The 16,868-nt window shown below is 48.7% G+C and overlaps 2 protein-coding genes across 4 annotated transcripts in view; both read left to right on the top strand.

The window, feature by feature from the left end:
* Positions 1-25: 25 nt before the first annotated feature.
* D2HGDH (D-2-hydroxyglutarate dehydrogenase) lies at positions 26-8,455 on the top strand. 3 transcript variants are annotated; one of them, XM_005425102.2, is made up of 9 exons: positions 26-505; positions 1,701-1,758; positions 2,731-2,870; positions 3,302-3,495; positions 4,632-4,800; positions 5,370-5,513; positions 5,922-6,064; positions 6,210-6,375; positions 7,958-8,455. In XM_005425102.2, exons 1-9 carry the CDS (start codon positions 235-237, stop codon positions 8,230-8,232), a joined length of 1,560 nt encoding a protein of 519 aa, XP_005425159.1. In that variant the 5' UTR covers positions 26-234; the 3' UTR covers positions 8,233-8,455. The 3 variants fall into 3 exon arrangements, with proteins under 3 accessions (XP_005425159.1, XP_030916215.1, XP_030916216.1); XM_031060355.1 differs by having other exon boundaries at positions 370-505; positions 1,661-1,758; XM_031060356.1 differs by lacking the exon at positions 2,731-2,870 and having other exon boundaries at positions 370-505; positions 1,661-1,758.
* A 6,811-nt stretch (positions 8,456-15,266) lies between these two features.
* Positions 15,267-16,868, top strand: part of GAL3ST2 (galactose-3-O-sulfotransferase 2) — a 5,878-nt gene continuing 4,276 nt past the window's right edge. Inside the window, exon 1 of the mRNA XM_005425057.2 lies at positions 15,267-15,322. Within this exon, the coding sequence (XP_005425114.1) occupies positions 15,297-15,322 (26 nt within the window). The 5' untranslated portion in view covers positions 15,267-15,296. The remainder of the gene's footprint in view (positions 15,323-16,868) is intronic.

The raw sequence follows: 16,868 nt of genomic DNA, 5'->3' as shown, positions 1-16,868 counted from the left end.
CCCCTGGCGGCTCGGAGTGAGGCGAGCGACGCATCCCCGCCTCTTCCAGGCCACGGAGTGTCCTTGGAATCTTCCGTTTTACCGGGATAATCCTGAATTTTCCCTCCCGGTCCGCGCTAAACTACACTGAGAAGGCTGCGTGTCGCGGTGGGAGTAGCGGAAGAGTCTCGCTGAGGCGGTGCGCTTGCCCTCAGTGCTGCGCTCCCCTCACGGAGCGAAGCCGCGGTTTTTGCCATGGCGTCCGCAGTCCTGTGGCGCCGCGGGGCCGCCTGGCTGAGGAGCTGCCGAGGGAACCCGGAGCTCCCCGGTGTGCCCCGGGCCAGGGGCTGTGCTGGCTCCCGGGAGGTGGTGCCGACCTGCGAGCGGTACGCGGTGCGGAGGCTGCCCTTCGCTCAGTTGGCGGATGGAGATGTGGCTTTCTTCAAGCGCCTCATGCCCGGCAGGGTCATCACCGGAGAGGAGGAGGTGAAGCCGTTTAATGTGGACTGGCTGAAGTCGGTGCGAGGTAAGCGAGCTGCGGGGTAAAACCTCCTCCCTGCCTCTGTAAATTACCGGAACAAGGAGTTTGCCAAAGGAAAGCTTATCTTTATTTATGGCGGATCGTATCTGTACAGGCCGTAGAGTTGGAAGGGACCAATGAGGATTATCGAGTCTAACTCCTGGCCCTGCACAGGCACCCCGACAGTCCCACCCTGTGCATCCCTAAGAGTGTTATCCAAATGCTGCTGGAGCTCTGGCAGCCCTGGGGCCGTGCCCATTCCCTGGGGAGCCTTCTCTGGAGGAAGGACCTTTCCCTGATAGCCACCCTAACCCTTTCCTGACATAGCTCCAGCTGTTCCCTTGGGTCCTGTCGCTGGTCACCAGAGAGCAGATGAGTGCCTGCCAATCCAAAATGAGTTTTTCTCATAAAATTATTCCTTTAAGAATTACCTGGTAGCTGGAAAACTTATAGGCTTTCTCAAAAAAAAAATCTAAACGCTCTAACTTAATAATTAATTTTTTTCCTGAGACAAGTTGATTCAGCTAACAGTTTTGACTGAACCTCACAAAAGAATATGAAAGCTTTTGGGACACTTGATTGCAGCCTTCCAGTACCTTAATGAGGCTTATAAAAAGGAGGGAGAGAGACTTTCTGCGTGGGCCTGGAGTGGCAGGACAAGGGGGAATGGCTTCCCACTGCCAGAGGGCAGGGATAGATGGGATATTGGGAAGGAATTCTTCCCTGTGAGGGTGCTGAGGCCCTGGCACAGGGTGCCCAGAGAAGCTGTGGCTGCCCCTGGATCCCTGGAAGTGTCCAAGGCCAGGCTGGATGGGGCTTGGAGCAAACTGGGATAGTGGAAGGTGTCCCTGCCATGGCAGGAGTTAAACTTTTAGGTCCCTCCCTGCCCTAATCATCCTGTGATTCTAAATCAGGCATTGTGAATTCTCTGTTGCTTCTCTCAAAGATTTCATGAGAATTTAAACCGTTTCCCATTGCCTCCAGTGGCACCCAAGTCTACCTATACATGCAAAGTTTTTTGCAGTGCTTAAAGGGAAAGGCTGCTGTTGAAATTGTTTGTTGTAGGCATCTCAACCTAACAGTTGAGATGCCTAACAGTGGAGGGAGCATTGTTATTTCCCACCTCATCTTTTCCCCCCTGTTTCTTTCTGACCTCTGCAGAGCCACAGCTTGCCTTGAGAGTCCCTTGCTTTCATTGCAGGCTGCAGCCAGCTGGTGTTGAAGCCCCAGACAACAGCAGAGGTGTCTCAGATTCTCAGGTAACACACACCTTTTCTGCTGGGCTTGGTGCTGAGGAGACTTGGGTTGAGTCAGGGATGATCCAGCACCTGAAGGGAGCTTGTATGTGTTCAGACACCAATTCCTTAAGTGCTGGAGTTGCTGAGTTAGTTTTCTTCGTGACTTTTCTGTTCTGATAAATGGCTAAAATTAGGTATCGTACAGGTGCTCAGAAAAGAGCAGTTTTGTGCAAGATTCAGGAGGGTCTGTTTGAAAAGGTAAAGAAGGTTAGGGCAGAACCAGGCAGTTTGAGGGTCTGTTTTATCCACACTGGTGAGAGCACAGCTCTGGTTGGGCAGTGCTGTGCCAGATCAGTGTTTGGCTGAGGAGCTGACAGCTGTGGGAACGTGCTCCTGGCTCTGTTAGAACAGGGATGCAGAGCACAGGAAAGGCAGGCAGGGCTTCTGAAGGAGCTCTGGTGCTGTGGGCTCTGTGCCATCCCTTGTGCAGGAGCTGCTGTGGGCTCAGAGGGGATGTGGTGGGTGCTGCTTGGCAGGGATGTGGCAGGTGCAGCAGCTGAGGCACAGGTGCACATTTTGTCACCTACAGGGCGTTAATTTCTTGGGTTGAGGGGGGCAGTCATGTCTGAAAGCACTGCCAGAGGATGGCTGACAGAGCCCACTGGGGAGCCCAAGCTGTTAAAACAGACTGCTGCAGAAGCATAAGCAGTGCTTTCCAGGCAGATGTTGTGTGCCACATGTGTAGATACACAGGGCCCTAACCTCAGGTGTTGGCTCTTTGCCCAGCCCTGGGCTGAGTTCAAACAGGAGTTGCTCTTTCTCACTTTGCCATTGAAACTCTCTCCTTCCATCAATTTAATCTTTCTGTGTAATGCTGCTTAATTTTAAGGAGCACTGTCACAACAGTCGACATTCATGTAGAGGTGAAACTTCTCTGACAGACTGATTGTGGCTTTTAAATGCATAAAAAGTCAGAAACCTTTTTCCTTCCAGGTACTGCTATGAGAGGAACCTGGCAGTGAACCCTCAGGGAGGAAACACAGGCCTTGTTGGGGGCAGTGTTCCTGTCTTTGACGAGATCATTCTCTCCACTGCTCTCATGAACCAGATCATCAGCTTTGACAAGGTGTCTGGTAAATATTCCAGGGATGTGAAGCACAGAAATGAGCCCTAGGCCACAAAACAGGCATTTTCCTGGGAACAGATAGCAGCAGGATCAGCAGGGTTCAGCCCAGCAGCATCATAAAGAGGTTTGTTTGGATTTGGGGGGTCAGGCTGGTGTGAGTATGTCTGTTCAGAGAGGGAGAACAACAGGCAGAGACACACTTAATGTGACTGTGTTTTACCAGTCCAGAGTTGTGGGTGACGAGATATTGAGGCAATAGCGAAGCTCCCTGAGGCTTGGGGAGGGGACAGTTCCCTGGAACATGCACAGATTCGTGCATTTAAACTGAGTCCCAGGAAGTTTTGAAGAAAATGGTGGCTGTATCTGCTCAAACTGCTCCTGCTTCTTGAGGAGGCACCTTCTGGGCCATCAGCTTGTAGCATGATGTTTGTGTTGCAGGAATCCTTGTGTGCCAGGCAGGCTGTGTGTTGGAGAGGCTCAGTGAGTACTTGGAGGAGCAGGGGTTCATCATGCCACTCGACCTGGGAGCCAAGGGCAGCTGCCACATCGGGGGGAACGTGGCCACCAACGCCGGGGGCTTGCGGCTCCTGAGGTACGGCTCTCTGCGAGGGACCGTGCTGGGCCTGGAAGTGGTAAGGCGAGTACCTGGCAGTTCCCTTCTTGTATAATCCTCTGCTGTACTGCTTCCTGCTCTTCTTACTATCCAGCACACTGCCACATTCCTCTCCAGGCTTCCACTCTTACCTTCTCCTTGTTGGGCTCTTTTGAGAAGGGTCTTCATGCGTGTAGCATGTTATTGCTGCTGCAGTTTCCAGCTTCCTGACTTCCAGTGCTTGCTGACAGAGGTGGTGTTAGGTGGTTTTCTAATCCAGACAAGTGAAAAGAAGGTAGGGAGAGGTTGGGCCATCCCAGGTTATATGGAGTTGGTGCCTCTGAGCAGAGGGTCTCTGGAACACTCTGCTAAATCCATCCTGCATCACTCTCTTCTAGTGGCTGCTCACTCGGATTTTAATAGAATCATAGGATCACAAACTGTCTTGTGTTGGACAGGGCTTTGAGGATTATCTTAGGGTTTAAAGCCCACCCCATAACAGAGCTGTCTGCTTTGGGTTCACTTGGCTGCTGGCTGTGCCCTAGAGTCTCTGCTGTTCCCCAGCTGCTCCTGTCCTATAGGCAAGTGCCCTGGGTTGTAAAGGCTGGATTAGGAGCTCTAAAAGTTTTCATGGCTGGGGACAAAATTTGGGCAGGGAACAAAAGCATGGCTTAGTTTTACTGTGTAGACTTAGAAAGGAGAGCATTTGTCTGAGATCAGTTTGGCTCTAATGTCAAAATAGCCTTTAATAACCTGTCTTGGAGCTACTCAGCCTTAATTTAAGGCTCAAGTGGCAGAGGGTTCACTTCATTCTGCTCAACTGTTCACTGTTTCAAGTAGCTTTCCTTGTTTCTGCTGAATAGTGGGAGCTAGGGCTGCAGAGAATGTCTGGTCTTCTCCACCATTAGTAAGAAAAGCAGAGCAAAGTGGATCTTCTGCTATTACTTGTGATGAGGGAAGGAGAGAAGTAGGAGGGGAATACCCACTCTGTCCTACTCAGGTAGGATGTAGAGAGGGGGAAGAGCTGGGAATGGAGCAGCAGTGTGGGAATGGGCTGCAGCTGTGTCACGTGCTCAAGGGAAGTGACACTGTGACACTCCCATCAGCTTGGTGATAGGCAAGTTCATGCCAGCAGATTCCTAGGCAGGTGCTCTGACTGGGCCCCTGTTCCCACAGGTGCTGGCTGATGGCTCAGCTCTGGACTGTCTGACCTCTCTGCGCAAAGATAACACGGGCTATGACCTCAAGCAGCTCTTCATCGGATCCGAGGGGACCTTGGGAGTTATCACTGCTGTCTCCATCCTCTGTCCTCAGAAGCCTAAGGCTGTGAATGTGGCATTCCTAGGTAGAAGCTGATATGAATGATTTCACACCTGAATTCAAAGGCTGGGAATAGGGATAGAGAGGAGAAAGCATTGCTCAGCCTGCTGAGCTGGACTGCCAGCATCAGCTGGTTCTGGGAAATAGTGTAGGGCTCTGTGCTAAAATACCTGTGCAGATATTTAATATCTGTCGAAATGTCTGCAAGGGCAGGTTGTTCTGTAAGGAAAGTGAAGCCAGGAGCTTAGCAGGGTGAGGAGGCAGGACAGTCCCCTCACTGGTGAGGGAGGGCCTGGTCTGACAGGCTCAGGAGATGAGCAGGGCAACACTGTGACAGCAGGCAGAGGCAGCCACCATCCAGGAGTCAGGTGGGTGACCAGGTGATGAGGCAAGGCTGAGAAATCACATCTGCAGGTCAGGATCTGGATCAGTATGTGGCCAGGCTGCTTAAAAGCTGCTTCTGGGTGTCCCTCAGCAGGTCCAGAGTTGTTTGTGGGGAGCCTTCACTGAGATTGTTTTACTTCTCAGAAACCTCCAGAGGGTTTGGGATGGTGTCTGTTTTTTGGTCCTGATTCCTGTCTGTTCTGTCTGAAGGGTGTCAGAGTTTTGCCAAGGTTCTGGAAACGTTCACAACCTGCAGAGCCATGCTGGGTGAGATCCTGTCTGCCTATGAGTTCATGGATGAGAAGTGCATGGAACTGGTTGAGACACATCTCAAGCTGTCCAGCCCAGTGGCAGGTACCAGTGATATTCACACTGTAGAAAGGGGCAGGGAATACCTTTGTTGGGAATTTTTAGACTACTTTTAAACACTTCTAAAAAGTGACTCATTTTAAAAAGTTGACTCACTGACTTTTAAAAGGTTGGTGATTGTGTGGGCATCCCACATAATTTTTGTATCTAGTATATCCATTCCAAACACCTTTTATCTTTTAAGATGAGACTTTTTACTTGTATTTGTCCTCACAAAACTGGTAGCTTTTTGGGAAGTGGTTGCTTAATAAAAGATCTAGCATGTCAGTGAAGTACTCTCTCTGGCACCAGGGAGTCTGGGCACATAACATGTGGGGAAAGCTCCAAAACCTGCCCTGAATTCCTCTGTTTTGCCCCAGGGCATCTACTTACTTTGTTCTCCCTTATTCTCAGACAGCCCTTTTTATGTTTTAATTGAAACTTCGGGCTCCAACTCAACTCATGATGAAGAAAAATTGAACAACTTCCTAGAACGGGCCATGGCTTCTGGTTTGGTCACTGATGGAACTGTGGCAACGGACACGAAGAAAATAAAGGCAAGTCAGTGTTTCTTCTCCCACAAATCTCTTTGATGTGGATTTGTGTTTTATATGGGGAAGTGTTCAGACTCAGGTTTGGTGTATGCATGGAATCCAAGAGCTGCTTGGGTGACGTGGATTTCTGTGGTCCTTCATTACTCAGGTGCTGTGGAGCCTGCGGGAGAGGATCACTGAGGCCCTCACTCACGATGGTTATGTGTACAAGTACGACATCTCCCTGCCCGTGGGAAAGCTCTATGACCTTGTCACTGACATGAGGGCTCGCCTGGGCCGGAGTGCCAAAAATGTGGTGGGCTATGGCCACCTGGGTAAGTGGGGGTCTATTGGATTTGCAGGGAATGCCCTGACAAAGGCAGGAATATGAATCTGACTCCATGCTCTCAGAAGGCTCATTTATTACTTTATGATACTATACTATATTAAAGAATACTATACTATACCAAGGAATACAGAAAGGATGCTTACAGAATGCTAAAAAGATAATAATGAAAACTCGTGACTCTCTCCAGAGTCCTGACACAGCTTGACACTGATTGGCCAATGAGTGAAAACAACTCACAGCAGAATCCAATGAAACAATTGCATGTGGTAAACACTCTCCAAACACATTCCAAAGGGGCAAAACACAGGAGAAGCAAATGAGATAAGAATTGTTTTTCTTTTCTCTGAGGCTTCTCAGCTTCCCAGGAGAAAAATCCTGGGCAAAAGGATTTTTTCAGAGAATGTGAATGCCACAGGGGTGCTGGGAAAGGAGATGATGGCCCTTCTGTGCTGTGGGTGAGAGGCTTAAATTGAGGGCTGTGGAAGAGGAGGGTGCGTCAGGATCTTTGTGTTTGAATTTCACTGCTTTCAGATTGTTTTCCATATACTGATGGCAGGTTGCTGGCCAGTGAGCCATGGGATTGGTCATCTGTATCTTCTTGCTGTGTACTTTGTATTTAAATGTGTAATTTGTTCAATTGGACCATCAGTTTGGTTGATGAACTTAGACATATTTGGCAGATAACCACTTTCTTGTCCAAAGTGATTAATCCTACTGGAAATCAGTTTTTTGTGAGCCATTAACCCTCCAACAGAGAATGGTAATGATAAATGCACAGAAAGGCTGATAGATTTGTCAGCTTGCTGGGAAACGAATCTGATTTTACAAGCAGGTAAACTGGTCGTTTAAGAGAGCTGTTCTCTTACAAAAAAACATGGAACACTGTTGAGCACACTTGATTAGGGATCATTTGAAAGACACATTGCATAACAAAGGCTTCCTGTTGGTAGCTCTTTGAGGACTAAGCTGTGTGCAGTGAGGGTTTGCTAGGGTACAGGAGGAGAATGAGCAAGTTGTATTTTTCTTTGTTTGTTTTGTCTTTCGGAGTACCCAGCAACTCTGTGCTTAATCAAATACTGTCACACACAGTGGCAAAAGGAGAAATTATTCTGCTTTCTTTGTTTCTATTGACACAGTGCCAAAGCACATTTAGAGCATTGCACAAGCATAATAGGGAGAGAAAAATTAATGAAGGACCATGTTAAAATCTAATAATTATTGTGAAATGCCATTGGGCAAGTCTTTGTCATTGCATCACGGTGGTGGCACAAACATTAATGCAGCACAGTGGGAATTTGAAAATCACAAAAGTCAGAGTTTGAAAGTAGCTTAACTCAGAACCTTTCCTCAAATATTGCACTTGGAGCATGGAAAAGCAAAGATCTCATTTGAATTATTTTTGCATGGAGAGGCTGACATTTGTAGGACAGTGAGCTTGTCCTTTTTGCCCAGTTTGCAGACTAACAAAGGCCCTGTTGTTTGTGAATGTGGAGGAGCCAGGAATGAGTATCCATTGCAGGGGCACCAGGTTTTTCTCCCAGACCCAGCTGTGCAATGTTTTCTTTCAGGAGATGGGAACTTGCACTTGAACATCACGGCGGAGTCGTACAGCCATTCCCTGCTGGATGCCATCGAGCCCTTCGTGTACGAGTGGACTGCGAGGTGCAGTGGGAGCATCAGCGCAGAGCACGGGCTGGGCTTCAAGAAGAGGCACTTCATTCAGTACAGCAAACCACACGAGGCAGTGCTGCTCATGCAGCAGTTCAAAGCCATGCTGGACCCCAAAGGGATCCTCAACCCCTACAAGACTCTGCCCTCATCTCCTGAGAGGAGGATGTGCTGAGGAGGCAGCAGAGCAGGGCAGCTCCAGCTCTGTACCTGCACTTGGGCCATAAGCACCCTGGATCAGCAAGAACATGGAGTGCTCCATGTCTGATTTTGTTAGTGGGATGGAACAAGTAAAGGAATGTGGTTGCTCTTTTTGGGGGTGCCTGCTCTTGCTGAAGAACACACTGCTGGGTTTCCTACTTAGTCTGAACATTGAAACCAAGCACAGAGGTACTTTGTGTTTATGAGTATTCCAACTCTCTGTCCCCTTGGGTTTGCTCTGATTTATCAGTGACAGCAGCCAAAGGAGGCATTTTCTCACTTGGGCTGTGCAAGTGAAGCATCAGAGACACAGGAGAACCTGTGGATGTAAGTCTTCCAAGTGAAGCTGTTGCTCTTCCTGTCTTGGTTTGAAAAGACAGGTGTCTGCTAAGGAAGGCAGGAGCCTCCTCTGAAATGGAAAATGTAAACCCTCTCCCTCTGAATTATTATGATTTTGAAACCAAGAGGCTCTCAGGCAAAGTTATGGGAATAGGAAGAACAGTTCTTTACTAGAAAAATTAAAATAAAAATGAAATAGTACAAACAAACAAAACCATCGACAGAGTCAGAATATATGCCCTGACATGCTGTAGGTCAGGGTGGTGGCACAGTCCCATCCCATGGTGGCTCAGTTCTCCTGCAGTGCCAGCTGTGCTTCTGCTGGAGCAGGGATCCTGCACAAGGGGGGAGTTTTCCTCTGCAGCTCCAGGGCTGCTGCAGATGGGCCTGGGCTCCCTCTGGCAATGCAGGGCAGCAGAAAGCTGCTCCTCTGGCAATGCAGGGGGCAAAGGCTGCTGTGCTGTGCCAGGCTCAGATTGGATCCAGGTAGGAATGCTTGGCTCCTCCCCTGGGCGGAGCATCTCCGCATGGGCTGATGGCATTTGATCAGCCCTGCAGGGACACTCAGTGGCCATGGACAGCAGAGATCTCCTGGAGGGAGGGTTGGCTGTGGGAGAGAGAAAGTAAACTGCCCAATGAACAGAGGATAACTGTCCTGCCTTTAACAGATGGCAATAAAATACACACCCAGCTAAACCTGAGACACTTCCTCACTTGTTTTATCTAATACACTTATCCCAAAGCCCACAACAGCATCTGGCCATGGCCTCTTTAGTGATGCCACCTCCAGGCTGTCCCAAATAAGCATCAGTGTTGTCCCATGTACAGGTTTGCAGTGCTGGAAGGACTGACCAGAGGAGGGTGCTGGAGACCCAGCTTCTGGATTTTATTAACTGGAGGAGAAATAGCAACCAGGAGGAGGGGGAGGATCCCAGCCCTCCTGCTTGGCCAGGGGCAGGCTCTAGGCATGCCAACATTTCCTGCTTCCTTGACTTCCAGTCTGTTCTTCACAGCAAGTCATGATTTGCTCTCACATAGAGGTGTAAAAATTATCCCTCCCAACCTGGGATAACCTGGAGTGATAATCCTAAAGGATGGAGCTTGGAGCAGCCTGGTCTAGTGGAAGGTGTCCCTGCCCATAGCAGAGAAGTAGAATGAGATGGGCTTTCAGGCCCCTTCCAACCCAAACCACCCTGTGACTCTGTGCTGGGAGTGCTGTGGACTCTCTGGAGGGAGGAGAGGCCTTGCAGAGGGCTCTGCACAGATGGAGAGAAGGAGGCTGAGGGCTCTGGGTTTGTCTGCTTTGGAAAGGAGGAGGCTGAGGGCTCTGGGTTTGTCTGCTTTGGAGAGAAGGAGGCTGAGGGCTCTGGGTTTGTCTGCTTTGGAAAGGAGGAGGCTGAGGGCTCTGGGTTTGTCTGCTTTGGAAAGGAGGAGGCTGAGGGCTCTGGGTTTGTCTGCTTTGGAAAGGAGGAGGCTGAGGGCTCTGGGTTTGTCTGCTTTGGAAAGGAGGAGGCTGAGGGCTCTGGGTTTGTCTGCTTTGGAAAGGAGGAGGCTGAGGGCTCTGGGTTTGTCTGCTTTGGAAAGGAGGAGGCTGAGGGCTCTGGGTTTGTCTGCTTTGGAGAGGAGGCTGAGGGACAGCCTCATCCCCTCTGCAGGTTCCTGAGGAGGGGGCATGGAGAGGGAAGTGCTGATCTCATGGGAATGCTGCTCTCAAAGCAGGGCCAGGGGAGTTCAGGCTGGACATTAGGAAGTGTTTCTTTATAGAGCATATAATCAAATACTGCACCAGGGTCCCTGGAGAGATGGCTGATGCCCCAGACTGTCTGTGTTCAAGAGGCATTTGAGCAGTGGTGTAACTTTAGGGCAGCCCTGAACTGGTCAAAGCTGTTGGACCAGATGATTGTCCTAAGTTCCTTCCAGCTGAACTGTTCTATTCTAACATGGGTTTTGTTGATTTTGGGGTTTGGTTTTATTTGCTACAGCGTCTGTTTTGTAATTCCTGGTTTGTTGTACAAAACCACAGTCACCTTTCTGCTACAGAGGCTGTGAGTCATTCATCTTCTGGCTTGCTCGGTGTTTGTTAGTTATATCCTTATTTACTGATGTCACTCATAACCTAAGCTCTCGTATCCAAATGAAGCAGGTGGTGATGAGAAAGAGCCAGGGCATTTTCCAAAGGTAAATACTCTCACTAAGCTGATAACCTTTTACAACAAAAGGATGTTTTCTGTCAACATGGGCAGAGCAGTGGATGTCAGCAAAGCCTGTTATGCTCTTTCCCACAATCTTCTCCAGGCTGGACAGGGATTTGAGTGGCCTGGCCTATGGAAGGTGTCGCCTGCCAGTGGCAGGGGGATGGGAACAAGATGAGCTTCCAACCTAAACCATCCTGTGATTCTGTGATTCTCCTGGGCTGCCTGGGTGGGCTGTGGGACAGGTAACAAGCTGGCTCAGGCTGTGCTCAGAGGGAGCCCACTGATGGATTTTACTCAGGTGTGCTGGTTTGGAAAGCCTTACTGGATGTCGTGAGAGTAGGGAAGGTGGTGTCTCATGCAGTAGCCATCTTCTCCACTACCTGCTTTCCAATGATGTTGGCTCTTCCACAGAGCAGTGAAATAAATGTTCCATCCAGAGCCTTGCTCTTCAGAGGAAAACCATCCTAAGGAGTGTTTTCTTCTGTTTTAAGGCAGAACACAATCTCTACAAGGCTGCACACTGTCAGATTGCATTAAGGATGCTGGCTTGTGCTCAGCAATGTGTTGCAATGCCCTTCTCAATACAGTTCTAAGATCACACTTCTCTCAGCTTGGCCTTGTGGATGCTTTTGACAGAACCACCTCCATATTCCATGGCCTGCCAGTACCTAGTCCTGCTCTCCACTCTTGTCCATTGAGCCCTTTCTCTGCATTATGGCACACTCCCCACCTCTCCCTCCATCCTTCAGGATCAGTCAGAGAGGAGCTGATTGTCATCTTCTGGGCTGAAGCAAAGTGAACAATGCCATCATTTGCAAAGAGGAAGAATTTTGTCATGGAAATGGTGGTCAGGCATTGGCAGGGGCTGCCCAGGGAGGTGCTGGAGTCCCCATCCCTGGAGGTGTTCAAGGAAGGCCTGCATGTGGCACTCAGTGCTCTGGGCTGGTTACAAGGTGGGGATTGGTCACAGGCTGAGCTTAATGGTCTTGGAGGTCTCTCCCAACCCAAATGGAATTCTGTGGCTCTGTGAAAAGAGAAGACAGCCTATGCAACACAGTCAGCCTGTGCTGCTTGGGTGTGGGGTGATGAAAAGCCATGGGAAGTCCATGATGTCCTTGGAAAAGAAATCTGCAGGATTTGCTTTCTACCAGGATAGGCTGATGCAGCTAGTTCTTTCTGAATCAAGCTGTTTATATTTTCTGCTCTTTTCCTGCACCATTCTTTCTTTTTTTTTTCCCCTAAACTACTGACCATCACTGTGTAAAATACAGACTTTCCACATGAAAGGCTCTTTTTGGGAAGTGGAACTTTCCATAGTTCTCTTTTTCAGCTGTGTACAGAGAGGGTGCTCGGGAGGGAGACACAACCCTGTGCTGTGGCCAGGGAAGTTCTGGCACAGCTCCATTTAACATCTTCCTTACACTTGAAGATCCTAAAGCTCCATGTAAGTGTTACTGTTTCACTGAACAATAGAGCAGTTCCTGGGGGAATACAGGGAGGAGTGAGTATAAGGTTGTTTTATCTTTCCTAGACCTTACTTCTGTGTTCTCAGTGGTGCTTTCACATAATGGTGCACTGTTGTTTATAGCAGGGAGAGACAGGGTGGGTACATGTGTGTGTATTTTTAGAAAGAATCATTGTGACAGGAATTTCTCGTCCAAAATTCTGATTTTTCTGAGACAGACTTAACACTAGAATGCTGTGCATGCTCTGCACTTAGAACCAGTGGTCTTCTGGCACAGTAAGGACTTGGCTCTCTCTACTGGTTTTGCCTCTCTCTGTACAGGATTATGGCTGGGATAGAGTTAATTTTCTTGACAGTGGCTGGTCTGGATCTGTGTTTGGATCAGCGATGGAAGCACAGGAATGTTGTAGCTGTTGCTGAGTGGTGCTTACACAACATCAAGGTCTGTTCTGCTCCTCTCCACTGCGGGGCTGGGAGGGGACCCAGCTGACCTGGCTGAGCACAGAGCTCTGCCACACCGGAGGAGGCGGCGCTCAGCAATAAAACCTGGGAGGAAGGAGGAAGGAGGAAGGGGGTGTTCCCAAGTCACCGTTACGCGTGATGGAGCCCCGCTTTCCTGGCGTGCCCGAACACCCACCTGCGGCAGGGAGCAGGGAATGAATTCCTTTTGAGTCACTTGCTTGTGCAGGTTTTGCTTTACCTGTTAAAGTGCCCTTATCGGAACCCACGAGTTTTTGCATGTGAAAAACGCCAAGAGCTTGTTTTTAACATTTTAAAAGTTTAATCATAATAAAATGGTTATAAAAATAGTAATATAATGAGAGTAATAATAATTTGGACAAATTGAATTAGGACAATATGAGACAATAGAGACAAAGAGTTATGGATGTCTGGGTACCATTTTCTGGGCAAAATAATCCCGAAAAAGGACCCAAGTTAACAGAGGATTAACCCTTAAAAGCAATAGCCCATTGCATACTCATACATCTCATACATGATGCATAAATTCCATTCTAGTACAGGATTCTGTCTGGTCATCGTCAGCTTCTTCCTCTGAATCCTAACAGTGCCTTTGAGGCAGGAAGAAGTTTGTTTCTTCTGATAAGAGGGCAATAAATTCTTTTTCTCTGAAAGATTCAGGTGTCCTGTGGCTGCTATCTTGCTGCGAGTCCTTTCTTTAAAAAAAGTATCCTACACAGCATAGTTTCTATTTTAACATTTTGTTATAACCTAAAACTATATTTAACGCGCTACTTAATAGAATACAGCATTACTTTCTAACACAACACATACAAAATTCATTTTAATATTTGCGAAAAGCCAATCATAAAATACATGCATTTTTCACATTGCATGTCCACCTTCTGATTCTCCCCATCCTGCTGCAAGGGGCCGACTCCCCCAGGGCCTGACCCCAACAGGAAGCAGAGGCAGGATGGAGTGATGAATCCCACCCCAGCTCACCAATTCTGTCTCACCTGGCTGCCCTTCCCTGCCCCAACCCACCTCCACATCAGGACAAGTATTCATGCCTGGCATAATTAATTTTATTTTGGTGTAACCAAAGCTGACAATTCGTGTACAACACCCCAGGAGAGAGCAATGAATCAATTGTAAAAGTGTAAAAAATGGGCTTTTGTGATCTGTGGGCTCTACCAGCTCCTGGAAGCAAGAAATGGCACAGCTGACGTGTGTAATGTAACAGGAGAAAGAGGTCGCTGAAATTTGTCCCCCCTGCCAGCAGCAGCTGCTGCTGTGCCAAGAGTAACCCTAGAAATTCTCCATAAAAGAGCACATTGACTCAGGTTCTACCAAGAAACTCAAGGAAAGCAACTCTACACCTTGCTAATCTCTGCATCTTGGTTAAGTGCTGGAGTTGGGGCTGGTCTGGGGGAGCTGTGATTTAAAAAGAAATGCTGTGTATTTCAGTGCTCTGGAAATGCAGCAGTGTAGGTGAAGGATCCTGGAGTGCTGAGGATTTGGCTGTTGGTGGGGCCCAACAGCATACAAGGGTTAGAAGGGTGACACTGTGTGAGGGGAGGGAAAGGGGACCACCAGGAGGTGCATGGAACTCAGCATAAAAGACCAAAGTCACAACTATAAAAGACCAAAGTCACAACTCAGTCCCCCCTAATCCAGGCTGGGAGATGTGGGTACACTTCTAGTCGCCCAAATGGGGAGAGCATTGGCTTCATCCCAGTATGGGGAGCGGGGAGATGACCCCACCTCCAGACCTGCAGGACAGATTCTGCTCTCCCGAGGCCAACTGCAACCATCAACCCCAGTTTGGAAGTCCTGGTGTACAGCAGCCTCAGTGGAATCTAAAATTCCTGCATAATACCAATTGTAACAGTTGTTAATGACACCAGAGATAAAATAATGCCCCTTTAGGGGCAAGATTTCTCCCTCCCAAGCCCTGGATGTCTCAAGTCTATTAAGCTCTTAACCTTCAGCTACAATAATTGCATTTTTACCAAAAAGTTTGAAGTCTAAATGTTTTAAGAGGAATTTTCCATAGCTGAACACCATTCCTGTTTTCCTGTTATCCCTAATATGCTCTTCCCAAATGTGTCTGGCAGGGAATTCCTGTCCTTACCCACCGAGCAAGAAGCAGATAAAAGGGACAGCAGGCACTGACCATGGCCCCTGGTGATGTGATGTTGTGCAGGGTGACAAAGGTCCAGTGCCCTCCAGCAGCCCCCTGTGAGCCTCCCTCCTGCAGCCAGGAGAGAAAAGGATCCCCTGTAAGGAATCCCAGTTCAGCCTTTCCTTCCCAGCAAAGCTGCTGCAAACGCCGTGCCCCGAGGCAGCTCTGTATACCTGTGTTGATGTCCTGGAAACCAGCACTTTTCATGGCTTATTAATTAACTCCCACCCCTTTCCGGGAACACCTAGCCACTCCCTTCATCCTCACCTATCCCAGCCATTTATAGCAGTGAACAGATGCTAGAAATAGAGACTTGGCCACTGAGAGCCGGAGGAGACAAACAGGCGCTGGAGTCAGTTTGCAAAAGGAGAGATTTCCCAGCCTGCAGCAGCATGAAAAGCCCTGGGTGCACTCCAAGGTAAGGGCAGAGGGTGCTCAGTGCTGGGGGTGCCCAACTAAGACTTGCTTTGCAGGAAGTTCTGCTTAAAGTCATCCCTGGAAGTTGTTAATAACCTACAGGGTTAGTTACAATTTGCTCCAGGGAAGGGATTTGTTTTGCCATTAGTATTTCTTGCCTGTGTTCCAGGTCTTTGAATTTCAAAGAACTTTGTTAGTTTGATGCCAACGTCTGTTATTTTCAGCTTGAGACGAAGGAGCAAGAAGGGGCTCACAAGCCTTAAAGCATCTATAGCTCTAAGAGAGGTGGATTTCCATGTTTTCTTCCTAGAAGGGAAAAAAGCACAGCACAGGCTGGAAAGGCAAGTGGAACCTCTGGCACCAAGTGCTCCGTGGGTTTTTTGGCTTCTTAGAATTTTGTGTCTCCCATGTACTGCTCAAAGGTTTTCCAGGCTCGTTCAGGTAACTTCAGCACAGCATTCAAATTTGGGCTTTCTCTCCTGAACTTTGCTGCACCAGATCTTGGAGGTATTTCACAACCTAAACAATTCCGTGATGCTGTGCAGGTCAGAGACCTGCAGTGTTGTGACAAAGGGGGTGTGTGGCACTAAGGGAACACAGCTTAAGGCTCTCACAGAGATGTGCCAGGGTGGTGGGGGCCAAGCTGGGGTGAAACCCCAGTGCAGGTTTGCAGACATAGAATCAGAATATTCTGAGCTGGGATCATTGAGTGCAACTCCTGGTTCTGCAAAGGACGACCCCAAATACCACACTAAGTGCATGAGAGCATTTTCCAAATGCTTCTTGATATTCTCATAATTTCCATTACATGCATTTGAAGCACAGAGAGCCTGAGATGTAATCATTCTCTGCAGAATTTCAAACAGTTGTCGTGTCTTATTCTGGAATGAACACTGGAAGCAGGTCTGGTAGCAAATCCCACACTGGCCCTGTGCTGTTTCCTGGGAGAGCAGTCACACTGTGTTCAAAACTATGCTCCAGGTGAAGATCCTACGCACTTTCTGTCAGTAAAAACCCTGAAGCATTTCAGGAGCTCATTTATTTCCAAGCACAAGTTGTGCAGAAATGATGGAGGCTTGTTGCAAGAGGAGGGAAAGGTGCCATCAGTTTGCTGTGTGAGAGGTTTGTTTATTCAGCCACCTTATTCCCCCAGTGTGTGTGGGCATGTCACCCTGGAGCCAGTGACAGCCCTGACAGTGCAACTGTGGTGGCCAAGCCAGGGAGTGATGGGGACAGGACTCCATGAGTGCTCCCTGTGTACCTGCAGCCCTCCTCTCATCCCCAGGGTCTCCATTTTCCCACACTCCTCCCTGGGGATCTCCTGGATCCCTGCCCTTGGCTCTTGCTCTGGGCACCTTCCTCACTTGCCTTTGCTGGGCTGAGGTGCAGCAGAGCTCCCTCCATGTCACCACTCCCTGCTTGTTCCCTGGGCTGGAAGGTGGTGTGGAGTTGTGAGGGTCCCCAGGATGAGGTGAGAGATGAGAATCTGACTCCAAGTTCTCAGAAGGCTGATTCGTTATTACATTACATTACATTACATTACATTA

This window comes from Geospiza fortis, unplaced genomic scaffold, assembly GCF_000277835.1.
Source record: "Geospiza fortis unplaced genomic scaffold, GeoFor_1.0 scaffold118, whole genome shotgun sequence".
Taxonomy (NCBI): domain Eukaryota; kingdom Metazoa; phylum Chordata; class Aves; order Passeriformes; family Thraupidae; genus Geospiza; species Geospiza fortis.
Note: the sequence above shows the minus strand (reverse complement) of the source record. Positions and strands in the feature narration are given on the sequence as shown.